Raw genomic sequence first — 23125 nt, 5'->3', positions numbered from 1 at the left:
GCATCTTGTGTGCAAAGCATTGGTGGAAGAAGCACAGTGACATCTAATGGGGAATTCCTGCAAGTACAGCACAATACAGTACAGTTTTGGCAAAGCCAGGAGGATACAGTTTGAAAGCAATTCAGTGTTGCCTCATTCAACCATATCTAAGAATACATGTGTACTATTTACTAAATGTAGGGGATCTCATCATTTTCACTATAGTGTGCATAAAATATTTAGACACTTTAAAAACCAAGATATAAAGCGACAAGTTCTATATACAAATTTCAATACATTTTATACATTTCTTCATTGCTTATGTAATTTGTCCTCATGCATTACATCTCATTTTGATACATATTTAGCAAGTAGACATATAAATTGATGTTGCGCTCAATGTCTGACAGTAGAGGGCACTCTTGAGCCATTGTAAGGGCACAGAAAAGGGAGACATCAAATTGTGAAGACAAAAATAAATTGAAACAAAGCATCAAATAAAACCTGCAACCATTCTTTATTATATCATATCATTATCGTAACATAACTGTCTGCGTCCCTTACTTTCTTCCTGACCATTCAGTCTGAAAGTGGAACCACAATAAGAAAACGTTATGATAGAGATTAACAGATTATCACCATAGTCCTGTTGCATGTGAAATGAATCAAAATCGTGTGCACAGCATTTTGAGGGTCTTTGGTGATTATGTCCTTCCTGGGCCCTGAACTGATGAAATAGGCCTACACTACCATTTACTTCCACTCTGACTACACTATCATCTGCAAATACACCCATCCCTATCTGGGGAAACAGGGTGTACAGACCCTAAACTGCTGCATTGCCTTGCTGTCCTGCTCCTAATCTCCTGGCTCCATGACCCTGCCATTTACATTTGAATTTATGATCTTCGTCCACCTTATTTATTCTGTGTCCCAAAGGGTGTCATCTTGTCTTGAAGGAATACACTTCACGGAATAAGGTGAATGTGGATGACTTCCTGGTCTTTGTGGATGACATTGTGAGTTTATGCAGTGATCCTTCTTCCAACTTGCCATTACTGGTGTTTTGATTACTATCTTGGTGTATTTCAAGTGGTCAGCTTTGCTAACTGAATGTCAGAGAATTTCTGAATGTGAGAGGACTTTTATAGGGATCCTTGTTGATTTTAATTAGAATACACCATGTACCATTTTTGCTTTAACAGACGCAATTTTATTTCTGCAGTTACATAGACATTTGTCACGTGACGAGACTTGCAGTGATGTAATGTTTTTTGTTGATCTACATTGTGTCCATACAATGTCATGTATTCGGCTCAAAACCTACCATTAATACTGCACAAAAAAAGTCATATCAGCCCTTCCTCTGTGCCTTCTACTCAAGCTCACTGAATGATATTATGCCACATTTTACTTCATTTTGTTTTATTTCCTAGTACATTTCACTTTAATGCATAATTTCACTTTTCAATTTTACCCATTATGTTCGGACTACAGTCATCCATCAACTGATCAAATCCCAGAGATACAAATACACAAACATCACAAACCCATAGCTGATCATACCATGAGTGAGAGGTACAGTATGCGATGAGGTAAAAAAAAATAAGCATGACACAATAATCCAGAAAACATTGCTAATTACAGTTTCCCCAAAAACTGTTCACTTAAGGACCAGATTCAGATAAATAATAAATAATGACAAAACTGACATCAACTTTTTCTGAAGTAATCAATGTAACTACTCTCCTTGTTCCTGCAGAAGCTTCCTGCACAGTATCCCGCACAGTGAGTGGTTTGTGATGCCAAAGAACATGACAGCTTAATATGCAACAAATATTGTTTACGTTGCATTCCGCTTTTAATAAAAAGAGAGTGATCTGAGGGACTAAGGAGGTTTGCCGAGATGTCTGCTGGACTTCCTCCGTCCCGGGCACAGGATCTTGGCAAAGGCGCGGCGGAAACTACTGTGGCACACTGGGTACAGGAAGGGATTGATGGCCGAGTTGATCCAGAGGAGCCAGAAGGAGACCTCATACCAGTGGTCAGGAATACAGTGGCCCTGACAGGCCGCCCGTATGATCATCAGCAGCGTGTAGGGAGCCCAGCACACGGCGAACACGCACACAATCACCGCCAGCGACTTGGCCACCTTCCTGTCCCGGCTGAGCCGCGAGCCACGCTGAGGCACTCCGCAGCTGCCCACGCGGCTCTCCGGCGGGGACGACGCCCGCGACCCCAGCGAGCCCCTGTCCTCCTCCTCATGGGCCAGCGCGGCTGCCGCCGCCTTCTTGCACGTGAAAAGCGGGGAGTGGCGGTAGAGGAGAGAGGAGAGCCGGACGCTCTCGGCCGGGGAGGAGACCTCCGCCTTGGCCGTGGCCCGGGGCTTGGCACTGCCCAGTCTCCTCCGGCGGATGTTCAAGTAGATGCTGAGGTTGAAGAAGGCCACTGAGATCAACGGGCAAAAGAACTCCAGTACGGAAGCGCTCAGCAGGAAGTACCAAGTGTAGTAGAACTCTGCAAAGCAATCCTCCTTGGGCACACAGCTCTGACCAGACACCAGGTCCCAGAAGAGGATGGCCGGTCCATAGAGAAGGAACGCCAGCACCCACACTGCAATCATCTTCCCAAGAGCTGGCCTGCTCATCCCTTGTTTTGCACGATAAGACACCTGAATGAATAGAGGAAAAGTAAACACAAGCTCTCCATATACAACTGCAGAGGCCAATTATACATTTTTATTAATTTAGATGCTTTTATCTAAAGCCACTTGCATATTATATATTACAAGGGCCAAACTCAGGGTTAAGTGCCTTGCTCAAGGGCACAATGGTGGATTTAAAATACATATTTTAAATACAAAATAGTATTTTGTCATTTGTATTTGATTGGGTTGAAGAAAATGGCTTCATATTTTGATTCAAAATACTTTATGGGTGTGTAGTTTAAAAATATTGGCAAATATTTTTGGTAAAACCATTACTTTTGATGGTGTGATGACATCGGTGCTGACTTAGTAATTTCCACAGACTTGTGATCGGAATATTGAGATTCAGGAAGATGATCCAGTGCAAGATGAGTGCTAAGTGTAAGTTGTTCAAACAGTTTCTTGAAAACTTTAACCATCCGTTTATGGTTACCGGTATGTTACTGTATGTGGTTCCCTGCAACATTGCACAAAAAGTTGCCTGATAGGCTACGAGATGTTACAGGCAGGTCAGCATTGTTGATCTGTTGACTGTTTGCAGATTCATGGCATTTCTCATAGGCAGAGTATAGTTGTTTGGTCTCAAACACTGCCCACTTTATCAACAGAGTCAGTGTAGTGATGAAGGAATAGATTAAATAGACAGATATGGAAGGTTTACAAAATTAATTTGCTAATTTTCAAAATACAAAAATACAGTATTTTATTTTGATACATGGCGTGGCTACTGTATTTTGTAATTTATTTTCATACACTTAGAATTAGGGTATTTGATGTTTTATTTGAAAATACATTTTGATGTATTTTTGCCCATCTCTGCTTGACCACTACACTAATACCACCCCAATACATGTGCTCTCATTTATCAATACCAGATCACTGCACAGCAAACCCCTCGAGCCATTTGACCAGTTCATGTCCAACCAATATGTTCATAGTCAATAGTTTTAGTGTTGATCAGCAATAATTCATAGACTTATAAATATTAGTATGCCAAATTGATCCCAGTCCCAATCTAAAATCCTACACCATAATCTCTGTTTTTACCTTAAGCATGTCTGTCTGCCTTATAGATAACCAGTCTTAATCTATACATACAGTTAATACTTGAGAAGCCCCTTATTCACCAATGCAAGTGTTAGGAGTGGTTTTAGACTACTCCACACATTTGATGGCAGGTGGTAACAGTTGAGTGTCCTCATTTGCACTTGAAAGAGATATATATATATAATTAAATGACACTGGATTATGCATAGGAAAGCAGGCGCGCGTGAGAGAGAAAGAGAAAGAGAGAGAGAGAGAGAGAGAGAGAGAGAGAGAGAAGTGACTGACATGAAGTGCTTTGTTCACCTGTGCCCACAGATGCACTCAACTCGTTTTGAAAAGAGCCTAAAAGCAACAGTGCAGCTTTGTGTTCAACTAAAAAGCATTCAGAGTGTAAAGACAAGGGGCCGCTCAGCATCAACCAGTGAGTAAGAAGTATGATTTTCTGTGTTGGTGACAGTGGCACCATTTCCTTGGATTTAAGATTCATCCATGTGCACCAAAACAACAAATAAATGTAAAAGAAATGAAAATATACCCTCAATATACACTACATGCCATGCAAGGACCCTCCATATTTCAGACACTGAGCATTTGGGAAGTGATCTAACAGTGAATCATTGAAGAAAAAATGTGTCCATAAATGGTTACACTTTACTTAACAGTATCAACATAAGAGTGACATGACACTATCGTGAACATGTCATAAACAAGCCATAAACGTTTATGACATAACGCTTCTGTTATTAAGTGACATTCGGTTTTTGTAACAAATTAAGGTTAGGATTAGGGTTAGGTTTAGGATTAGGGTTAGGGTTAGGGTTAGAATTAGGATTAGGGTTAGGGTTCATGTGTCATGACAGTGTCATATGTTCATGACAGTGTCATGTCACTCTTATGTTGATACTGTCAAGTAAAGTGTTACCCAATAAATTAACACAGAGTTAAAATCTCCCACAAACAGGTAATTATTAAAAAAACAAACACTGATGTGAATCTTTTGTCTATCTAAAGGAGGTGGTAAGCACGGGGGCAGCCGTGGCCCACTGGTTAGCTCTTCAGATTTGTAACCGGAGGGTTGCCGGTTCGAACCCGACCAGTAGGCACGGCTGAAGTGCCCTTGAGCAAGGGACCTAACCCCTCACTGCTCCCCGAGTGCCGCTGTTGATGCAGGCATCTCACTGCGCCGGGATTAGTGTGTACTTTACCTCGCTGAGTGTGTTTCGCTAATTCACGGATTGGAATAAATGCAGAGACCAAATTTCCCTCACGGGATCAAAAGAGTATATAATATATACTTATACTCATCTACCGTTGTCATTGGTTACCCATACTAATGCTTACATTTGTTATTGTTTTTTCTCTCTCTCTCTCTCTTTCCCTCCCACTCAAGGTGTGTGGCACACAGACAGCATCCATTTGGAGGTTACTAGAGTGGCCCTGGGAGAGCAGACTCTTGAGGATCAAAGATAACAGTTCTTTGCATCCACAGAGATGAAAGGGAGAAGATGCTTCACACCCATTGGTATTCATTGCTATAATGTTATGTTTTTGCTCGAAAAACAAAAAGGGTTCATTGTCAGGCCCCTTAATCTTCTGTCTACCACTCTGCATGTCAAAGAGTACAGAGTTTGCTGTAGGAGGCTGTGGTTCAATGCCAGGACACTATCCAGTCACTTCAATACAGCAGAAAGCAAATGAATTTAAAAGCACATTAATTCCACTCAGCCTCTTATGTCTAGGTAGCCATTTCTAGGGTCTGGGCCTCCATAGAAGTGTACCTCTAGGGACTTTAGGGTTGTACAATCCATGCTGTAAATATGTGGAGGACAGGTAGGTTACCAGCTGTGGCTTGTAAGTTTGTGTGTAACATAATAAAATTGAACCATTTCTCACAGCATGTTCTTTCTCCTTTTTTATGATGTAGATTAGAAGATGCTTAATTTTTGCTGGAACATGAAATATTTTCTTTACAGCTTGACCCCTATTTACATATAGTGTTGTATAAAAGACTTGGTTTCATCTTCACACCTGTCATTTCCACCTTGCTTGCCAGGTTTTGCTTTATCAAGATATATGGTCTGGGACGATTACCCAAGCATAATTTGAGAAAAGCTTTCATAACATAATACTTCATAACAGTTCATAACAGTTAGCATGCTAGCAAACTTTTTCAATGGCATTTGTTACTGTTAGTGAGGCCATGTTTTTGCATGGGAAATGTGTGTTATGTGTTTTTGAGTTAGTCTCTGGTTTTATTTTATGTTTCTGGGTGCTGGGTGCTTTGTCTAAATTTAAAATGTCATCCGGATTTATATTCAGGCAAAAAGCTTTGAAAAGTGAGTAAAATAGGGTGAGCGATACTAGATTTCAAAAGCAGCTCAACATTTTGCAAGGTACAATGTGAATCAAGGGTACACTGTAGAAGCAGAGGATGCATTCTGACCACAGAAAGAGAGAGGTATACAACCTTTCTAAGCATTGGCCATTTCCCTCACGGGATCAAAAGAGTATATATACTTATTCAATTGTTCTGTCTATTTGTTGAACTTCTGTTGATAGATTGTGTTGCTCATAGAGCTTTTTGGACATACAGTATTTCACCTGATTAGTCTTGAATGTGTTTCTTTGTGCTTTGAAATGAATGGCCGAGCAATGGTTGTTTATGACCTCTAGGGACTTAAAGGAGAGCGTCCAAAAACCTATTCTCCAGAGAGAGACCAGGTCTTAAAATAGAGAGCTGTTTAAAGAACTGTCTCTGTGGCCTACATTATCCATTATTAGAATTAAATACAAAGAGGGAAGACATAAATATTATGACACAACAGGGCAAACAGTTGATCGAGTAGAGTATGTTCTTAAACTCTTCAGACCTCTTTTTGATGATTGAGTCAAAAGAAATATCACTAGCTTTTGTGTTTTTCCCATTGTAATCACATTAAACATGGACATGTTCCAAAGATTCAAATCTGCAGCCTAACTGTTTGGTTTTACACACAGAGCATTGCTTTCATGTTCCCTAAACAACTTCCCTCTAAGCAACATTGTCATTTTTTCCATGAATCTTTGCTTTAATAATGACGGATCTGTCAGGATCTGGCCCGGACTGTTGGAGTTTGTGCCACCCTGGTGGCCATTTTGTGTATTGTCCTGTTTTTGTTTTTGCCTGTTCCCCATGTGCTTTGTGTTACCTGCCTGTCATCTGTCTTTGTCTCCGCCCCATCTCCTTATTTGGTCTGTGCTTCCTGTCTTGTTTGTTTTCCCTCCATTTCTGCCTCCTCACCTGTTCCCTGTTATTGTCTCGTTGGTTTCGTCCAGTCCTCTCTCTGTTAATTGCTCTGTGTATTTCTACCCTCCTGTTTCTCTGTTCCTTGTCGGATCGTCTCTCTGTTTCACCTTGTCTAGCCGAAGTCCTGTTTGTATGTAAGTAAGTCTTTGAATGTTTGTGTTAAGAATTAAATTGTTTTTGTCCATAATTCTGCCTGGTGGAGTCTTGCATTTGGGTCCTCCTGCACAACCCTGACAGTACGATCCGACCACAAATGGACCCAGCAGACTTGGATTTCCCAATGGAGGAGCTAAATCAAGTGGAGTACACCCTCAGCAGGCTCAACTCCGAGCTAGTGAAGTCCACTGACTTGGAGCTCCGGCATGCCATTTGTTCCTTGATGGAAAGGACCATTTCCTCAAGGCCTTGGCTACAGAAGTTTCCAGGAATGGCTACCCTGGCCGACCAGCTCTCGGGTCTGGGTAAGAGCCTTCAGTTGCTCCTTGCTCCCTCCAGTGAGGCTGCTAGTCTCCCGCCTGACCCTGCCCCTCCAGCTCATTGCCAAGGGCTTAGGGTGGGCGTGCTGCACCTTCAGCCGGCCTCTTCAGGTCCAGAACCCCAGCCTGAGTTCCAGTTCCCCCCAGAACTCATCCAGGTCCCTCAGGCTCCCTCCAGGAGGCGACGTGCCAAGCGTCGGCCAACCCAGTCATCCGACACCATGCCTCCTGTGCCCAGCCCAGAGGCGCCCGCTCCTGTGCCCGCAGCCGAGTGCGCAGCCCAGTTGCCCGACGCCACGCCTGCAGCCCAGCCTCTGCCCGTCTGTCCAGCCCCGCTTCTGCCCGAGCCGGATCCACCTCTCTCTGACTCTCCGGCCCCGACTCTGCCAGAGTCCTTCTCTGTTCCTGTCTCTCCTGAGTGGTCTGTCCCTGTCCCCGTCTTTATGCCAGTCTCCGTTCCCGTCTCTGTTCCCGTCACCGTGCCCGTCTCTGTCCCAGTCACCATCCTAGTCACCGTCCCTGTTACTGTCCCGGTCACCATCCCAGTCACCATCCCAGTCACTGTTCCTGTCACTGTCCCTTCCCTTGCCCCTGTGTCTGAGTCTGTCGTCCTGCCCGAGTCTGTCCAGTCTTTGTCTGTTTGTTCCCTGCCCAAGCCCTCTGAGTCTGCCCCGTCTGAGTCTGCCCCGTGGTCACAGTCTGTATGACCAGTCCCTCCATCCAGGCCCCCTCCGCCCACCCTGGTTGGACTTTTCAGGGGATGCCAGGAGGCGTCCGTAGAGGGGGGGGGGGGGGGGTACTGTCAGGATCTGGCCCGGACTGTTGGAGTTTGTGCCACCCTGGTGGCCATTTTGTGTATTGTCCTGTGTTTGTTTTTGCCTGTTCCCATGTGCTTTGTGTTACCTGCCGGTCATCTGTCTTTGTCTCCGCCCCATCTCCTTATTTGGTCTGTGCTTCCTGTCTTGTTTGTTTTCCCTCCATTTCTGCCTCCTCACCTGTTCCCTGTTATTGTCTCGTTGGTTTCGTCCAGTCCTCTCTCTGTTAATTGCTCTGTGTATTTCTACCCTCCTGTTTCTCGTCGGATCGTCTCTGTTTCACCTTGTCTAGCCCAAGTCCTGTTTGTAAGTAAGTCTTTGAATGTTTGTGTTAAGAATTAAATTGTTTTTGTCTGTAATTCTGCCTGGTGGAGTCTTGCATTTGCGTCCTCCTGCACAACCCTGACAGGATCAGTTCAGTTATTTCAGTTAGTTCAGTTATATTCAATGCAAATACCTTCATTCCACCATGTGCAGACCTCCACTATAAATACAGCTTAACTATTTTTGCCCTGAATTCAGGAACATTATCTTATGGAGGCTTATGCAAATCAGTCATTTACCCTAAAGTGAAACGTGACTTCTCAGGATGGGTTTGTATCTCCAGTGATTATTTAAATAGTTACCAGACTAAACAGATTCCCTATATCTGTTTGGCAGTAGTGTTGCACAAGACTTGGGGACAATTGCACTCAAGGTTGATAACTGTGCAGAATGAAAAGATGTTTTTGCTGTGCTATATTGTATGTATTATATTCCTTAGCTCCACGAATCTTTGTAGACTTTTCTATATGTGTTGTGCTGAAAAGCTTACAGACCAGGATGCACAAGGCACATTCCAGTCTAATGGCATTGTCCCTTTTCTCTCCCTTCACCTGCCGTAACAGTCATTTGTTTGCAGAATGTGGGAAATAACACAACCCTTGCAATGGGTGTCTTAACAGCCAACACAAAGGGCTCTGCATTTTTTGAGGTAGCTTATTACTATTATGGTTAACATAAAACCACCTACTGTACATTACACTCACTGACTGAGGACGAGTTAAAACACATTCATTTCATATGAAACAACATGTGGATGATTTTCACAATTGTTCAGCCATAGCTGACTTACACCTGTCTACAAAAGCCAGAGTCGGTGAACAGATTTCCTCTTTCGGCTCTGCCCCAGCCACTACTAAGAAACTTGAACCGCTAATACAGATCACACAATACAGATCACACACATCTTGAATTTCCCCTTGAGGATCAATAAAGTATCCATCACACACACAACACACAGAGGCTGTGGATTTGAATCTAAGGGGACACTAATGTAACCAGGGGCCAAAATAGTTTTGAATGCCTAACTCATACTATTTAAAGGAGAATTCTGGCAAATTTACACATAGATCTCTGTTTCTTGAGTTGCTGCAGCCAACAGCTAAGGCTATACTCTACAGTGCTACACTCTGAGGGCATGTCCATGAGCCCCCATGTTCAGCGTGTAGCACTGGCAGCTGTAGCTGTTGGCTGCAGCAACTCGAGCAAGGTAGAACCGATTGTTTACGGGGGGGATTTCCATACCGACAGTACTCGGTGACCTCGAAAAACAGATCTGTGTGAAAAATCACTGGAATTCTCCTTTAAGAGCCATTAACCCCAAGACCTCATTCACCAATATCTTCCTAAGAATTTTTTTAACTGTGTTCTTAAGAAGGTCCTATACGAAAACTCCTGGGCAGATTCACGAAGGTGTTCTTAAACCTCAGAATCGTTCGCAGTTTTGTTCTTATCATGCTGAATCCCATTTCTTCTTATGTTGATAGGGCGTGCCAATTGTTCTTAATTAGCATAGTTAAACGCCCTGCCAATTACCATAAAAGGGCATGATACTGCAGTGTGCACTCAAATTGAGGCTGAGGCACCAGCTTTCATTTGTACCACAGTGTTTCCCATACATTGACTTATTTGTGGCGGCCCTCCACAATATCAACATTGACCACCACAAAATGATTTTCCAGGTTGTATTAAATTGTGCTTAAATCTGGTTAGCATCATAACCACACTGTGCTATTTGTTAAAAAAACTGTTGTATTCAAGTTAATTCTTCAAACCATCCACCACAAATGGAATTCAATTCTGTGGGAAACACTGTACCATATACTATAAACTGAGCAAGACAATTTTGATTACCGTATATGACACATGCTTTGAAGTGAAAGCAATGCTGCAGGAATTGAACAGTAAAGTGAGTCGTTATATAAAAAGTGAAAGTGTTATTTGTTGTGTTATTTATTCTAAAATACATTAATGCTTTGTAAAATAGTGGGATTTATTTTATTAAAAAATAATTATGATAAAATATATAGTTGTAATTTAAATTCTATTATATTTTACACCTGCAATGCAATAACCATTGATTTTGTACAAACAAGTCAGTTCTCAAATGTGCATAAGAATGCTCTTGAGTGTTCTTCTGTTCTTACCTAAGAACAAGACACCATTGGTGAATACCATAATCTTCGTAAAAACTGCGGGTTTTAAGAACAAATTTCTTTGTAAGAACGGTTGGTGAATGAGGCCCAATGACGATAATGAAAACTGAAATGAACCCTGATGACATCGTTCTTCATGTCGTTATTGTTGTAGTTTATATGTGGATTTTGGTATTCATATTAGTGATATTTTTTGCCGGTATTGTTATAGTTATCGTTCTTGCTGTGAACGACCCTTTGCACTGTGCTCAAAAGTAAAGCCCATACTCGTTTTGGTCTGCACTTGGTTTCTTTTCAGTGCAGTTTGATGGAGTCTGAACTAAATTACAGACAGCTTGTATGTCTCCCCCTTAAAACCTCAGTCAGAGGACAATTTTAAACGGCTCTCTCAGGAGTTCTCTCCCACTGCTATTGTGTGTTATCTGTCACCAGATATCTGCCATGTCAAATGGGAAACTTTCACTTGGTTTCTCGACTGAACAAAATGGAGCCTAACTGGATAATACTCTTTTTTTCTGTCCAAGGACAGTCCAGAGCAATGACAGCTGACATAAAAACCTGATTTCGGGTTGTAGAATTCACAGCAGTATTTTTCTTTGTTGATTTTAGGCTTTGAGGCTTTCCATGGTCTGCCCTTTTGGCTTTTCCAGAGTTAGTACACTAGAACATTGCATTTCCTATGGCCTCATACAATATCTCAATTATTTTAAAGATCTTAGATCTTAATCTGGGTTTCGTTTTTCACCATTCTACCAGTGTTTCTAATTGCTTGTCTTGATCTAGCTGTTTCACTGATGTCTCTTTCGTACTGAATGAATAATATTTCTTATGCTGCTCGTTGGACTCTAATGTTACCAGGGTTGCATGCATCTTCATTACTAGGACTATAGTCTGGAGAAACTTTGCCTAATTCCGATTTCCAAGGGTATAACCAGTGAAATTAAACTTACATTTGTACATTAAACTCCTACTGAATCCTTTCTGCGCTCCTTTGCTCTGAGCTTATGCTACTGCTCTTTCTTTCTCTCTCTCTCTCACCGCAGGGTAACAGACTGGAGACAATAAGCCCTTTCAGACATACGTTCTGAGTCCGGAGGTTCTGCGGATGTTAAACGGTGGGGCCGTATATCTGAACGACATAAACGGTCATATGGAAGTCCAAACTTAGCCGGTTGTTCTACTGCCCCCCCCCCAGTATTTCCTCCGGACATTATGTAAATGTGCTGTGTCTGAATGAAGCGTAGAACCTGCGGTCAAAATTCGCACCTCGTGAGAGGGCGTGTTGATGATGTTTCTTTCGTGCGTCTATGTGGTGGGGGCACTTAAATCTGACTTAAGGCCATAAATCCCAATGTCATGATGGAGTGGCATAGTGCTGTCCAGAAAATCTCCAAACTGGATCATAGCTGATGAGGACAACGTTGAAGACTGACACAGTGCAAAGCAAGTAGTTCATGACCAGCCACATCTTTCTTGTAAACTAAGGTTTCAAATACAGCTGGTTACTCAATTTCAAAGAAGATACACATCTGTGTTGCTTAATACTGGTGCCATCAGCGCAGTCATTGGTTGTGTTCAACAGCACTCCTAACCATACTCCTCTGTCATTGATTGTATAAAGCCCACACCATGGCAAATAAATGGTTGTGATTGGTTCCTGGGTTTTTGGTGATTTGGACATGGGCTTGAATGGGAAAGTGGCTAGATAGTTCGAAAGCGTACCACCTATGGGAGGGAGTGAGGTTAAAACATAACTATAGCGAAATGAGAGAGCAGTGACCCCACCCGGTCTTGAAGCCAAGTCTCCGGAGCACTAACCATGCAGCTTGACTGCAACGCCAAAGTGGCAGGCTCTGGCAGTCAGAGCACATACTCAACCGTAGTGACGACACTCCGTCACAATGACCACTAGCATTCCACACTCACCCCTATTCATTTTGGCATCATTTTAACATCAAATAATCTGAAGCGTTTTAAACCTTTATGTGGCCATTGTTTATTTTCAGAGAAGTACATCGTTGTAGACAGTCTCATACACCAGACTGTCTCTATAACCTAATGGAGGTCATAAACTCACTTTATGACCCCGTAATCAAAACATTTCTAAACCTTTGCTAAAAATCATATCATGAACATGTGACTTTTCATCGCACAGGAGAGAAGTAACCATATTGACAAAGAAAAGCTGGAAGGTAATCTGGCCCATGGGAAAGCCAAAAATATTATAAAAATATTCAGTGACCACCTACCAAAACCTGCACTCGAACTCGAAATACTGCACATTCTCAACTTTCTAGGCGCAGCTACCAAACGATTTACCGTGTTTAGCCTGTTGTGCAAAGTCATATCTATGTCATTAAACTGTTTTTGAGGATGCGCAGACCTAACAGGAATAGGAAACTGGTTCAAATTGACTTCACTTCTCTCCATTCAAGTCTTACAATGTGGCTCTGTCCATTTCTTTTGTTGTCAAGGGGCCAGGCAGATCTGCAGAGCAAATTCAAATGTGCTCACAGATTTGTCTGGGTTCACTCTAAAACATGTTAAGTCACCTGTGTGAACACAGTCGTAGGTCTACTGCAACTGTATTTTATCAGCCTGATTAAACCTTCAACTCTGATTGCAATATGATTAAAGTAACCCATGTCCCTGGTAACCCATTTAATCAATACAGCAGAAATCATAAGGACCGATATCAATCCAATTATTGCAGGTAGGCATAACATGTATTCCAAAAGATTACATGGAATTAAAAGGCACTGCCTTAGCAACACCCTAAGATTTCCAGGTGAAGCATAATGGTCTTAGACAATAAAATATACAGGCCATATCTAGAATCAATCAATAGGGGACTTTGTCACATTGGTTCTAAGCTTAGGCTACTTCTCTCTGTCGCTCTCTCTCACCGCTTGGGTAACAGACTGGAAACGATCATAGCTGATGAGGACGATGTTGAAGACTGACGCAGTGCACAGCAAGTAGTCCATTACCAGCCACAGCTTACACAGTCCCCTACCCAACATCCATCGACCAGAGAGGATGTATGGGATGTACACAGGAATGCAGAAAACACCTAGGTGAAATGAAATGTTATTCTTAATAGTTTTATAATGAAGTAAATCTCTCATCTATCAAATATTTGATTTACTCTTATTGTCTGAAGCTACTTTCTTTCAGAATATGGTAGCCTAATAACTGAATCATAGCCTACCGTCTGTTTTGAAATTCCCAGAGCGAGTGACATGCGGGTGTCCCTTACGGACACTTTAAACCAACAGGAAACACAAATAAATAGCCTCTATCTTCAGCCATCTTATCCTGTTTGTAGGCTATTAGACTAGAGACATGTAAAAAATAGCCTCTCTCATACCATGCAACATATTCTCACATTGTATCAAATATCATGAAATATACAGGATGAAGGTGATGTGACTTAGCCTACTCACCAAGAAGAAAATCGGATATCGCCAAATTCAAGAAAAAATAGTTACTTTGCCTCCTTAAACTTTTGTCAACTTTGAAGGCAAATATGACCAGCGCGTTGCCCGAGATCGTCACAACTACCAACGTGACCATCATCACCGCCAGAATAACCATCACCGGTCCGGCAAAAGTGGACTCATCTATTAATTTTGTGGAGTTGTTGCCCATAACATTCCGTGTGGCGTTTAGGACAGCTGCGTCACCTCCCATTATCGTCGCGCATCAAACAGAGAATATGCTGTTGTAACTGAAAATAAGTAACCAAAAGCGTCAAAAAGTCAGACTCCTACACTAATCCTTTTTAATTCGACTTTGAGTACGCTCATTCATGTGTGCATCGTTCATGCATTCGTTCGCGACGCTCCACACGTCGTCTTCATTTGCCCATCTGGCCCTAGCAAGTGAGGTCCGCTGCTGTGTGGAAGTGTGAATGACCGCTGTCGAATATGACATGCGCCGAACATAGTATTTATTTTCCGCCCACTTCTATCCTAACGTGAATGACTGAATGAGGTTAATAAATATTTTTTGAACTAACTCTTAAAATGGCTATAGGACCTATCAATGCACCAAACTGTGTAATTGCTATAGTTATAATTGTGGCCAAATGTGTTGCTATTTCCACAAACTATCAACAAGTAGCTCTGTAGCTCAATCGAGGCTATAGAGGGAGGCCTAAACGCAAATCCTAGGGATGTCTGCCTCCTTGTTGTTCCTGTCAAGGTTGCCATCAACAGACATACTGTAGGCAAGATAAAATAGGCTACAATATAAAAATATACATTAACACTTGAAGAGAGGGAAGGAATAGTGCAATATCAGTATAGTCTGAGATTTAAGATTTAAATATAAATATTAGGGCTGTCAAAATAACTGATTAATTTCGATTAATTAATTTGAGAAAAAATAACTGTTTAAAAAAATTAGTGCAGATTAATCGATTCCGTATGACCTTTGACCCCGAGCCGTTCTAGTCAGTAAAAATTAGACTGTAAAATGAAGGAGAGAGAAGAAAACGTGCTGCCTGGATCATTGATTGGAACATTTACTTTTTAAAAACGGCCTGATAAAAAATAAAGTGTTGAAAATAAAGTCCTCTGCAATGTCTGCAGCAATGAATTTGCATATCACCGGAGTTCATCAACTCTATAGTCGCACATCAATGCAAAGAAATAAGTGTTGACATTGAGGGGAGTGTTAATTTATTTTCATTGTCCCCTAGGTTATATCTGTGGCCTGAAATGCCTTGAATGTGAAAAAAAAAACTTCTTCCCGAAGCACTTTATTTCCTCAGCATATTAGGTCATATCATAGATTATTATGGCAATGAGTTGAACAGTGAAAATAATAATAAAAGAGTTTTTGAACTTTAATGTCACTAATGCTGATTATTCAATGATTCATTTGAATTTAAATATTTAAAATACTTTTACAGCAAAACATATATATGCGATTAATTTAGATGAATTAATCACAAAGTATGTAATTAATTAGATTATTTTTTTTAATCGATTGACAGCCCTAATAAATATAGTGCAAGGCAGTTCAGTGCAATGATAATGTATTACTGTAATAAAAATATTTCAATTGTAAGATTGAAGTATACATGAGGTAGATGAGCAGAACAGTGTTGATTGACTTTGTTCGGTGTAGGGTGGGGGCTGTTTCTGAGCGTTCAACAGAGTGACTGCTTGGAGGAAAGGTCAGCTACAGCTCCTCTCTGCAGCCTAATTGTCTGTTGCAGTCTGGCCCTGTCCTCAGAGGCGCAGCTTGTCAATAGGCAAACCAAGCAACTGCTTGGAGCCCCGAGCCGCTAGGGGGCCCCCGACCTGGTCTCAGTGCGTTTGCCGGTGGGTCAAGCGAGAATTTCGTCCATAGTGATTGAATGATGGATTTTGCGTGCTCCTACCCTATTGTACAAACAGTACGTGCATATGTAGGCCCTATGCTATGGCCTTATGAACAGCGGATCTGTGTTCAAAAAAGTTCAAAGAATCCGCACATATTTAGGCAACTGTGGTAAACGTCAATCGAGGGTGCAGTGATGACGGATCATCGGATTTTGGCATTTAGCCTACTCAATGAAGTTATAGTAGGCTAATGTTAATTGGCAGAAAGATTGAACATGGTTTGCTAAATCTATACGACAGTAGGCCTAAACTTCAGCTAGCTAGCGGCAGTTACAACTAGTCAAGCAAGGAGCCGATTGACAAAGTGCGTCAAAAACACACACCCTTTCTTCTTTGTTACATTGCTCCGGAACTGTTCATTGCAGCGAGATAAATGTGCATTGCGTGACAGAGCAGAAGTGGGGCTTTCCAACAAGACTACGCACTTGTCTGTACGACCAAGTATGAAAAGAAAATCATGAAATTAAATCAAATAGCATCATATTTACAGTCTATACTTATCTTCTACGTTCACCTGCTCACCCTACTCTCGTTTGAATTACTCGCAAACCCGTGATCGCATAGATATGGCAAGCATATCAGATGAAAGAGGAGACACAGGGCTATCCATTGGTACCATCCTCGATCCTTGGTATCGATCCTTTTGGCTTATAAAAACAGACGAAGTGACTGCAAAATAATAACGTCATGTACACAAACCAACGCTGCACACCCATTAGGCTACTCTCGTTTGAATTACTCGCGGACCCGTGATCGGATAGATATGCCACGCACGTCAGATGAAAGAGGAGACACAGAGCTATCATTTGATATCAAGTAGGCCTACATCCTTCTGGGTTATAAAACAGACGAAGTTACAGCAAAATAATAACTTCATATAGCTGGACTTACCCCACGTTTACGATTTTTTGTCTGTTTTTGTGGCAAAGCATGTTTATAATCCAACGCTTTCGTGTGTTTCTCTATGGCAAAGCATGTTCATAATCCGGTTTTGAGATCCTAGCAAATTCCTGCATGGCATCCAATTCAAGGCTCACATTGCATCCCAATTTGTTCAACAAAGAAACCCCTTTTTTGCCTCTACTTTGTTCATGGCAATGCAGTAAAAATATGTTGTAGAGAATCATTATGAGTGCATACACCATGCACTTAAAAAAATATTTTAGAGATACATACACAAAATATAAGAATTTTTATAATACGCTTTTTGTATTTTTATTATTTAACATAATAACCTAATGGTGATATAACATAATGGTGATAACACTTGTCGGTAGGGCCCCCTTGGAATTTTTGCTTGCATGGGGCCCCCACAGACTCTAGAATCGCCTCTGCCTGTCCTCAGGGATGGACTGGGACTAAAAAAAGGCCCTGGACTTTCTTCCAAACAGGCCCACTACCATTTATGCAAATACGTAGTTGTAATCTCCAGAATCTCACATCATGCTATTGTGGTAGAAACGTCTAGACAAATAGACAATGCAACTCCAGTTTCTGTTAGGGGATGCGCTGAAACCTAACATAGCGCACATGAGCGCACCCCGGCCTAGACCCTTAAAATCATCAGATCGGTTCTGATGGTTGCTAAACACACCATCTTAAGTTTGAGACGGACAGAAATACTAAAGAGTGGCCCGTCTTTTGTTCTATCATGTGTGTCTAGGCCTAACATGTCTGAGGTAGTCCACTGTATTCATCAACAGTGTTCTAAACTCAATAAAATTGCAGAGCTGTACTCAAAGCTGCCATATTGTTCATCACCACAAAATAGGGTTGCCAACTTTCTGATATGAAAATAAGGAACGAGGGGGTGGCTATAGACTTCAGTACACTGGCATCCAGTTCAGTTAGGCTACTTGGGGGGGGGGGGGGGGTATTGATATAAGCTATGTGGTGTGTGTGAGTTGCAAGACGTATATAAAAAAATGATGTATGATGTATTGTTTTACTAAATCGTGCAACATTTTACAAAATTGTGGGCCCGTTTACTAAATTCTGTCAAATGAATGCACTAAAATGAGTCACTATTTACTAAAATGAATGCATAATATACTACATTTGTGGTGTTTTTTCCTTGTTTTAATAACACATTTATATATTTCTATAAGTTGTAGAAGTCTCAGGACTACTGCATTTATTAATAGGTATGGAAAGGTGTGGGATTTATTGTAAGCTGAACTGTCGGACTGGGGGCGGGGAATGAGACATGGGGAGACAGATTAAATGTTAAAGTAGGGGAGTTAAAAACAGACTAAATGTTAGAGGAGTTAAAGGTGTGAATCAACAGGAAAGGTAAACTCACATCTTTTTCCTTTCAAATACGGTACGATTCCGTATTTTACGGAACGGTTGGCAACCCTACCACAAAAGTTTTAAGTTCACTCAACTAGTTTCCCAGTTATTGATTATTTAGACAAGATTAGCTCTTAGTATGAGTAGAACTGACCTCCAAACTCAATTGATTGGATTGAAATTACGTCTGACGTAATAATGACATGCAGCTTAATAAGGTTTATTTATTCCACTGCTTGGTTGAATTTCCCATTGTCCTACGTAATTTAGAACGACCATTAACCGTATGTTATTTGCACACCTATGAAGTAGATCCATTTTTTTTGGCCGTATCACACTTGTATATTAATTCGCTGAACTCGTTGTGAAGTTTAAATGTCACGTTGCATCCGAGCTGTAAAATGCAGACGTTCAGAACATAGCAACATTGTAGCATATGACGGAGGTGGCCTTTAGCTAGATGGATGGCAGCAGGCTATGTAAAATATTGATGTGGGCTGTTTCTGAACGTTCAACAGAGTGACTGCTTGGGGAAAGAAGCTGTCTTTGTGTTGGTTGGTTTTGGCGAACAGTGCCCTGTATCGCCTGCCAGAGGGAAGGAGGTTGAACAGTTTGTGACCAGGATGTGAGGGGTCTGCAGAGATTTTTGCTGCCCTTTTCCTGACCCTGGACCTGGAAAGGTCAGCTACAATCATCCTCTCTGCAGCCTAATTGTCTGTTGCAGTCTGGCCCTGTCCTCAGGGATGGACTGGGACTAAAAAAAGGCCCTGGACTTTCTTCCAAACAGGCCCACTACCATTTACGCACACACACACACACACACACACACAGTGCTGTCTATCATAATACAGTCTACAGCTCTAAGCCAGTGAAATTATCACATTCAAAATAGCCAGTCAGATTTTACAAAAATGAACATTACTGATTAATGATTATAATTTAGCCTTGTGCCTTCATTAAAATAAATCTGTCATTCATACAATCTGTCATTCATCTTGATTCATATAATAGGCTACTGTGCAGCCTGGCAGCCTACTCAACTAACGTTAGCTTTGTGATTGCAGTTGCATAGACCAACGTCAATTGCATCAGTTAGCTGTGGGTCAACCAACGAAAACAATCAAGATATCTTAGGCCTACCACAAGGGAACCAACAGAGCGATTCCTTGCAAATACGTAGTTGTAATCTCCAGAAGCTCACATCATGCTATTGTGGTAGAAACGTCTAGACAAATAGACAATGCAACTCTGCAATTTTTCGTCATTCAATAATGAGGCAACAACCTGTCTGTTGGAACCAGTTTCTGTTAGGGGATGCGTTGAAACCTAACATAGCGCACATGAGCGCACCCCGGCCTAGACCCTTAAAATCATCAGATCTTCGGTTCTGATCAATTCAATAAAATTGCAGAGCTGTACTCAAAGCTGCCATATTGTCCATCACCGGGGGGGGCAGCTTTGAGTACAGCTCTGCAATTTCATTGAATTTAGAACACTGTTGAGGAATACAGTGTGGCTGACCAAAACCAGACAGTGATGCAGGTGCAGATGACCGACTTAATGATGGCTGAGTAGAAAGTGGTCAGCAGCTCCTTAGGCAGGTTAAACTTCCTAAGAAAGAGTTTTGTGGTTATACATTATTTAAAATTAAATCCCTATCTGAAGTATATTTCCCTTAGCCATTTTGAAGTGCCTTGAGAAGTACTTAGAAATGGAGAGTAGAGTGCGGAGAACAAGACACCAACTCCTACTCAAGCATGGCACTCAAGACAAGACCCAGAAGGGCCACATCTTAATTGGGATGGAGGTTAGTGTTTTCCATTATCATGTTTACTGGTGCTATGGCATATGCTCTCTAAAAAAGGAGGTTGGTGGAAAAACATATTGCAGCACCCAATAGACCTCTGAAGTTTTCCTACAAAAAAGCTACCATGTTTGCCCATATAAGGAGATCCGGTATCTTGAGATTTCCTATGGGAAAATAACATGGGGATTTTGAATTATCACACCTGTTAAAATCTCGCTGGGACGAAGAAATCGGAAATGCAAACTTTTTGCTCTACACACTTTTGTCCTCTGCGTTCGAGTGGATACTGTGATCTCCGGTTTGTGAAGGCGGCACACTTTCATTTTTGCTACCCCAGAGCTAACGTGCGATGCAACTTGCCAAAGTCCAGAGGTCTATAACATTGGTGTTAGTGTATTTCTTTGCTTAAAAGGTTTTGCAGAAAAAAGTTGGTATGGTAGTATCTCCTCACCATCCACTAGTTGCCCATTCCGTGAGTACACTGTAAAAAAAAAGGTCTCTGTAGGCAGCCCAGGCTCCGGAAACTGGAAACAAACAAAGTGGGGGCAGCCTGTCCCCCAAACAAAAACAAAGCCCTGTGTGGAGATTCTCTGGGGATACTGAAGGAAGGGGTGAGCTACTTCTCTGGTGTGTTTTATTTGGTCCTTTAAAATATAATTTACATTGTTTTGGACAAAAGTGTCTGCTAATAGTTTTAAAAATAAACATTAACAAATGTGACTTCCTGCGCAATCGCTGACTTAATTAGGATTTGTGTCATTTAGAATATTTGTTATTGGAAAAAAATGGCCAAGTCTGCCATTTATGTGTGTTTGTGTGTGTGTGTATGTGTGTGTGTGTGTGTGTGTGTGTGTGTGTGTGTGTGTGTGTGTGTGTGTGTCTGTCGCTGACAGGGACAGGGAGAGAGACAAATAAAGAAAGATGGAAGAGGTAAACATTAAGTAGAAGAGCCCATCATAATGATACATTTGCAGGGTTACCAGCAGAACATTTATGAGGACCTACAGTCTGGCTCACAACTTCACTGTCTCTTAGGCTACTTGGGAAGACCCCAAACTCTCTTCTTCTCCCTTCTCTCTTGCATTATAAAACAGTATGTTTCCTTCTGTCTCTAGTCTTGGCTGTTGAATTTTTAAATGATAAGTCTGAATAAGTAGTTCACTTGTGTTATTTGGGGTATTTTAGGCAATGTTCATGAAAAAGGTAATCCATCCATTATTGTATTTGTGCATAGTATAATAGTCAACATGGAATTAAATTAAAATCAGTTTAGGTGTAAATTATTATCCCTAGAGGATGAAGAGTGATGACATGCCCACAACTTCAACTTCACAAAGATTCATACCAAACCCAGAAGAGAGAGGAGACTTCACATCCTTAATACAGTAAACATACATACGGGATATTTATAGTGTATGCCTGTTTTTATATTTCCATTTGGTTTATTATTTTTGACAATTAGACTAAGATTTAGCTAGTCTAAATACAGTGCTGGAGACGCTAAACTGCTTAAAAATTGTGACTTCTGCAAATCTTTCCCAAGGAGAAAATAGTTACTGTATAAAATCACCTATGAATAAATAAGTACGGAAACTCTCTGAAATTGAAGAGTTACTTGAGAGACTTATCTCAAAGTAACATCCATGCAAAGTTCCATTCCCATTCTCCTTTTGAAGCCACCTTCCCAGCATTTTTTATATGGTGTAGAGCTTCCCAGCATGTTGTATATGGCATAGAGCTTCCCAGCATGTTGTATATGGCGTAGAGCTTCCCAGCATGTTGTATATGGCATAGAGCTTCCCAGCATGTTGTATATGGCATAGAGCTTCCCAGCATGTTGTATATGGCATAGAGCTTCCCAGCATGTTGTATATGGCGTAGAGCTTCCCAGCATGTTGTATATGGCGTAGAGCTTCCCAGCATGTTGTATATGGCCGGTGGTGCAAAAAGTGGGTATGCGCTATATGCGCTATATGCGGCGCATAGGGGCGCAGAACCATGGGGGCGCCAAAGCGATGGTAAAAATAATAATAATAATAATATATTTGGTGTGTTCTATATGTAGCTTACGGAGCCCGGGAGAGCTCACTTTTAAGTGATATTTTTTCTGGTCGTGATAATTTGTGAGCACGTTTTCCTTTAATTGAGCCCTCGAAATAATAAAACGTGAGCACGTTTTCCTTTAATTGAGCCCTCGAATTAATAAAACGTGGCCCCGTTGTAGGCCTAAATTGAGCTCTCGAAATATGTATTTCGTGCTCACATTTAGTAATTCCCGACATTTTCTCACCGCTCGCTGTGCTGTGGTGGCAACTTCATGTTACCTTGGCATGGACTAGGCCTACAGCTGTCTGTGACAGTCGGTGTTGGGAACGTTACTTTAAAAAAGTAATTAGTTATAGTTACTCACTACTTGTTCCAAAAAGTAACTGAGTTAGTAACTGAATTACTCTATGATAAGAGTAACTTGTTACCAGGGAAAGTAACTATTTGCGTTACTGTTAAAAAAAAAGTTGCTATATGTCAAAGAATAGGCTACTCGGGCTCTGTTGTAATGACCGGTTTCCACTACCTCTTGGATTGTTGACTAAAGCCTACGTTAACTGTGAGGTCTAGAAGGCAATCGAAGCACACACAGCGACAAGCTCCCAAACAATTACAACACGTAGACCTACTAAGGCTACTGCGTATTAGTAGTAGCCTAATACCCATACATATATACACTAGATGTCGCCTTCTGCTTCTCAGCATGCGTCAACACCGCCGCCATCTTTGTACAGGGATCTGAAGCGCTAAACTAGTTCTCCTGTATTGTCAGCGTTACCTATTTAGCGACGTTTGGCCAT

General features: G+C 41.5%; 1 protein-coding gene across 1 annotated transcript; it reads right to left on the bottom strand.

Annotated features, from left to right (window-relative positions):
• Positions 1-1088: 1088 nt before the first annotated feature.
• On the bottom strand, positions 1089-14678 carry LOC143135002 (histamine H3 receptor). Its single transcript, XM_076295730.1, has 3 exons — positions 14234-14678; positions 13694-13860; positions 1089-2650 (listed from the first exon to the last, which is right to left on the bottom strand). The coding sequence occupies exons 1-3, from the start codon at positions 14478-14480 to the stop codon at positions 1868-1870; spliced, it is 1197 nt and encodes a 398-aa protein (XP_076151845.1). The 5' UTR covers positions 14481-14678; the 3' UTR covers positions 1089-1867.
• Positions 14679-23125: the final 8447 nt, after the last annotated feature.

Source organism: Alosa pseudoharengus, unplaced genomic scaffold, assembly GCF_046254945.1.
Source record: "Alosa pseudoharengus isolate Yale_2024_CS ecotype anadromous, Long Island Sound unplaced genomic scaffold, YU_APseudo_1.1 YU_APseudo_1.1_scf_2, whole genome shotgun sequence".
NCBI classification, from domain to species: Eukaryota; Metazoa; Chordata; class Actinopteri; order Clupeiformes; family Clupeidae; genus Alosa; species Alosa pseudoharengus.
Note: the sequence above shows the minus strand (reverse complement) of the source record. Positions and strands in the feature narration are given on the sequence as shown.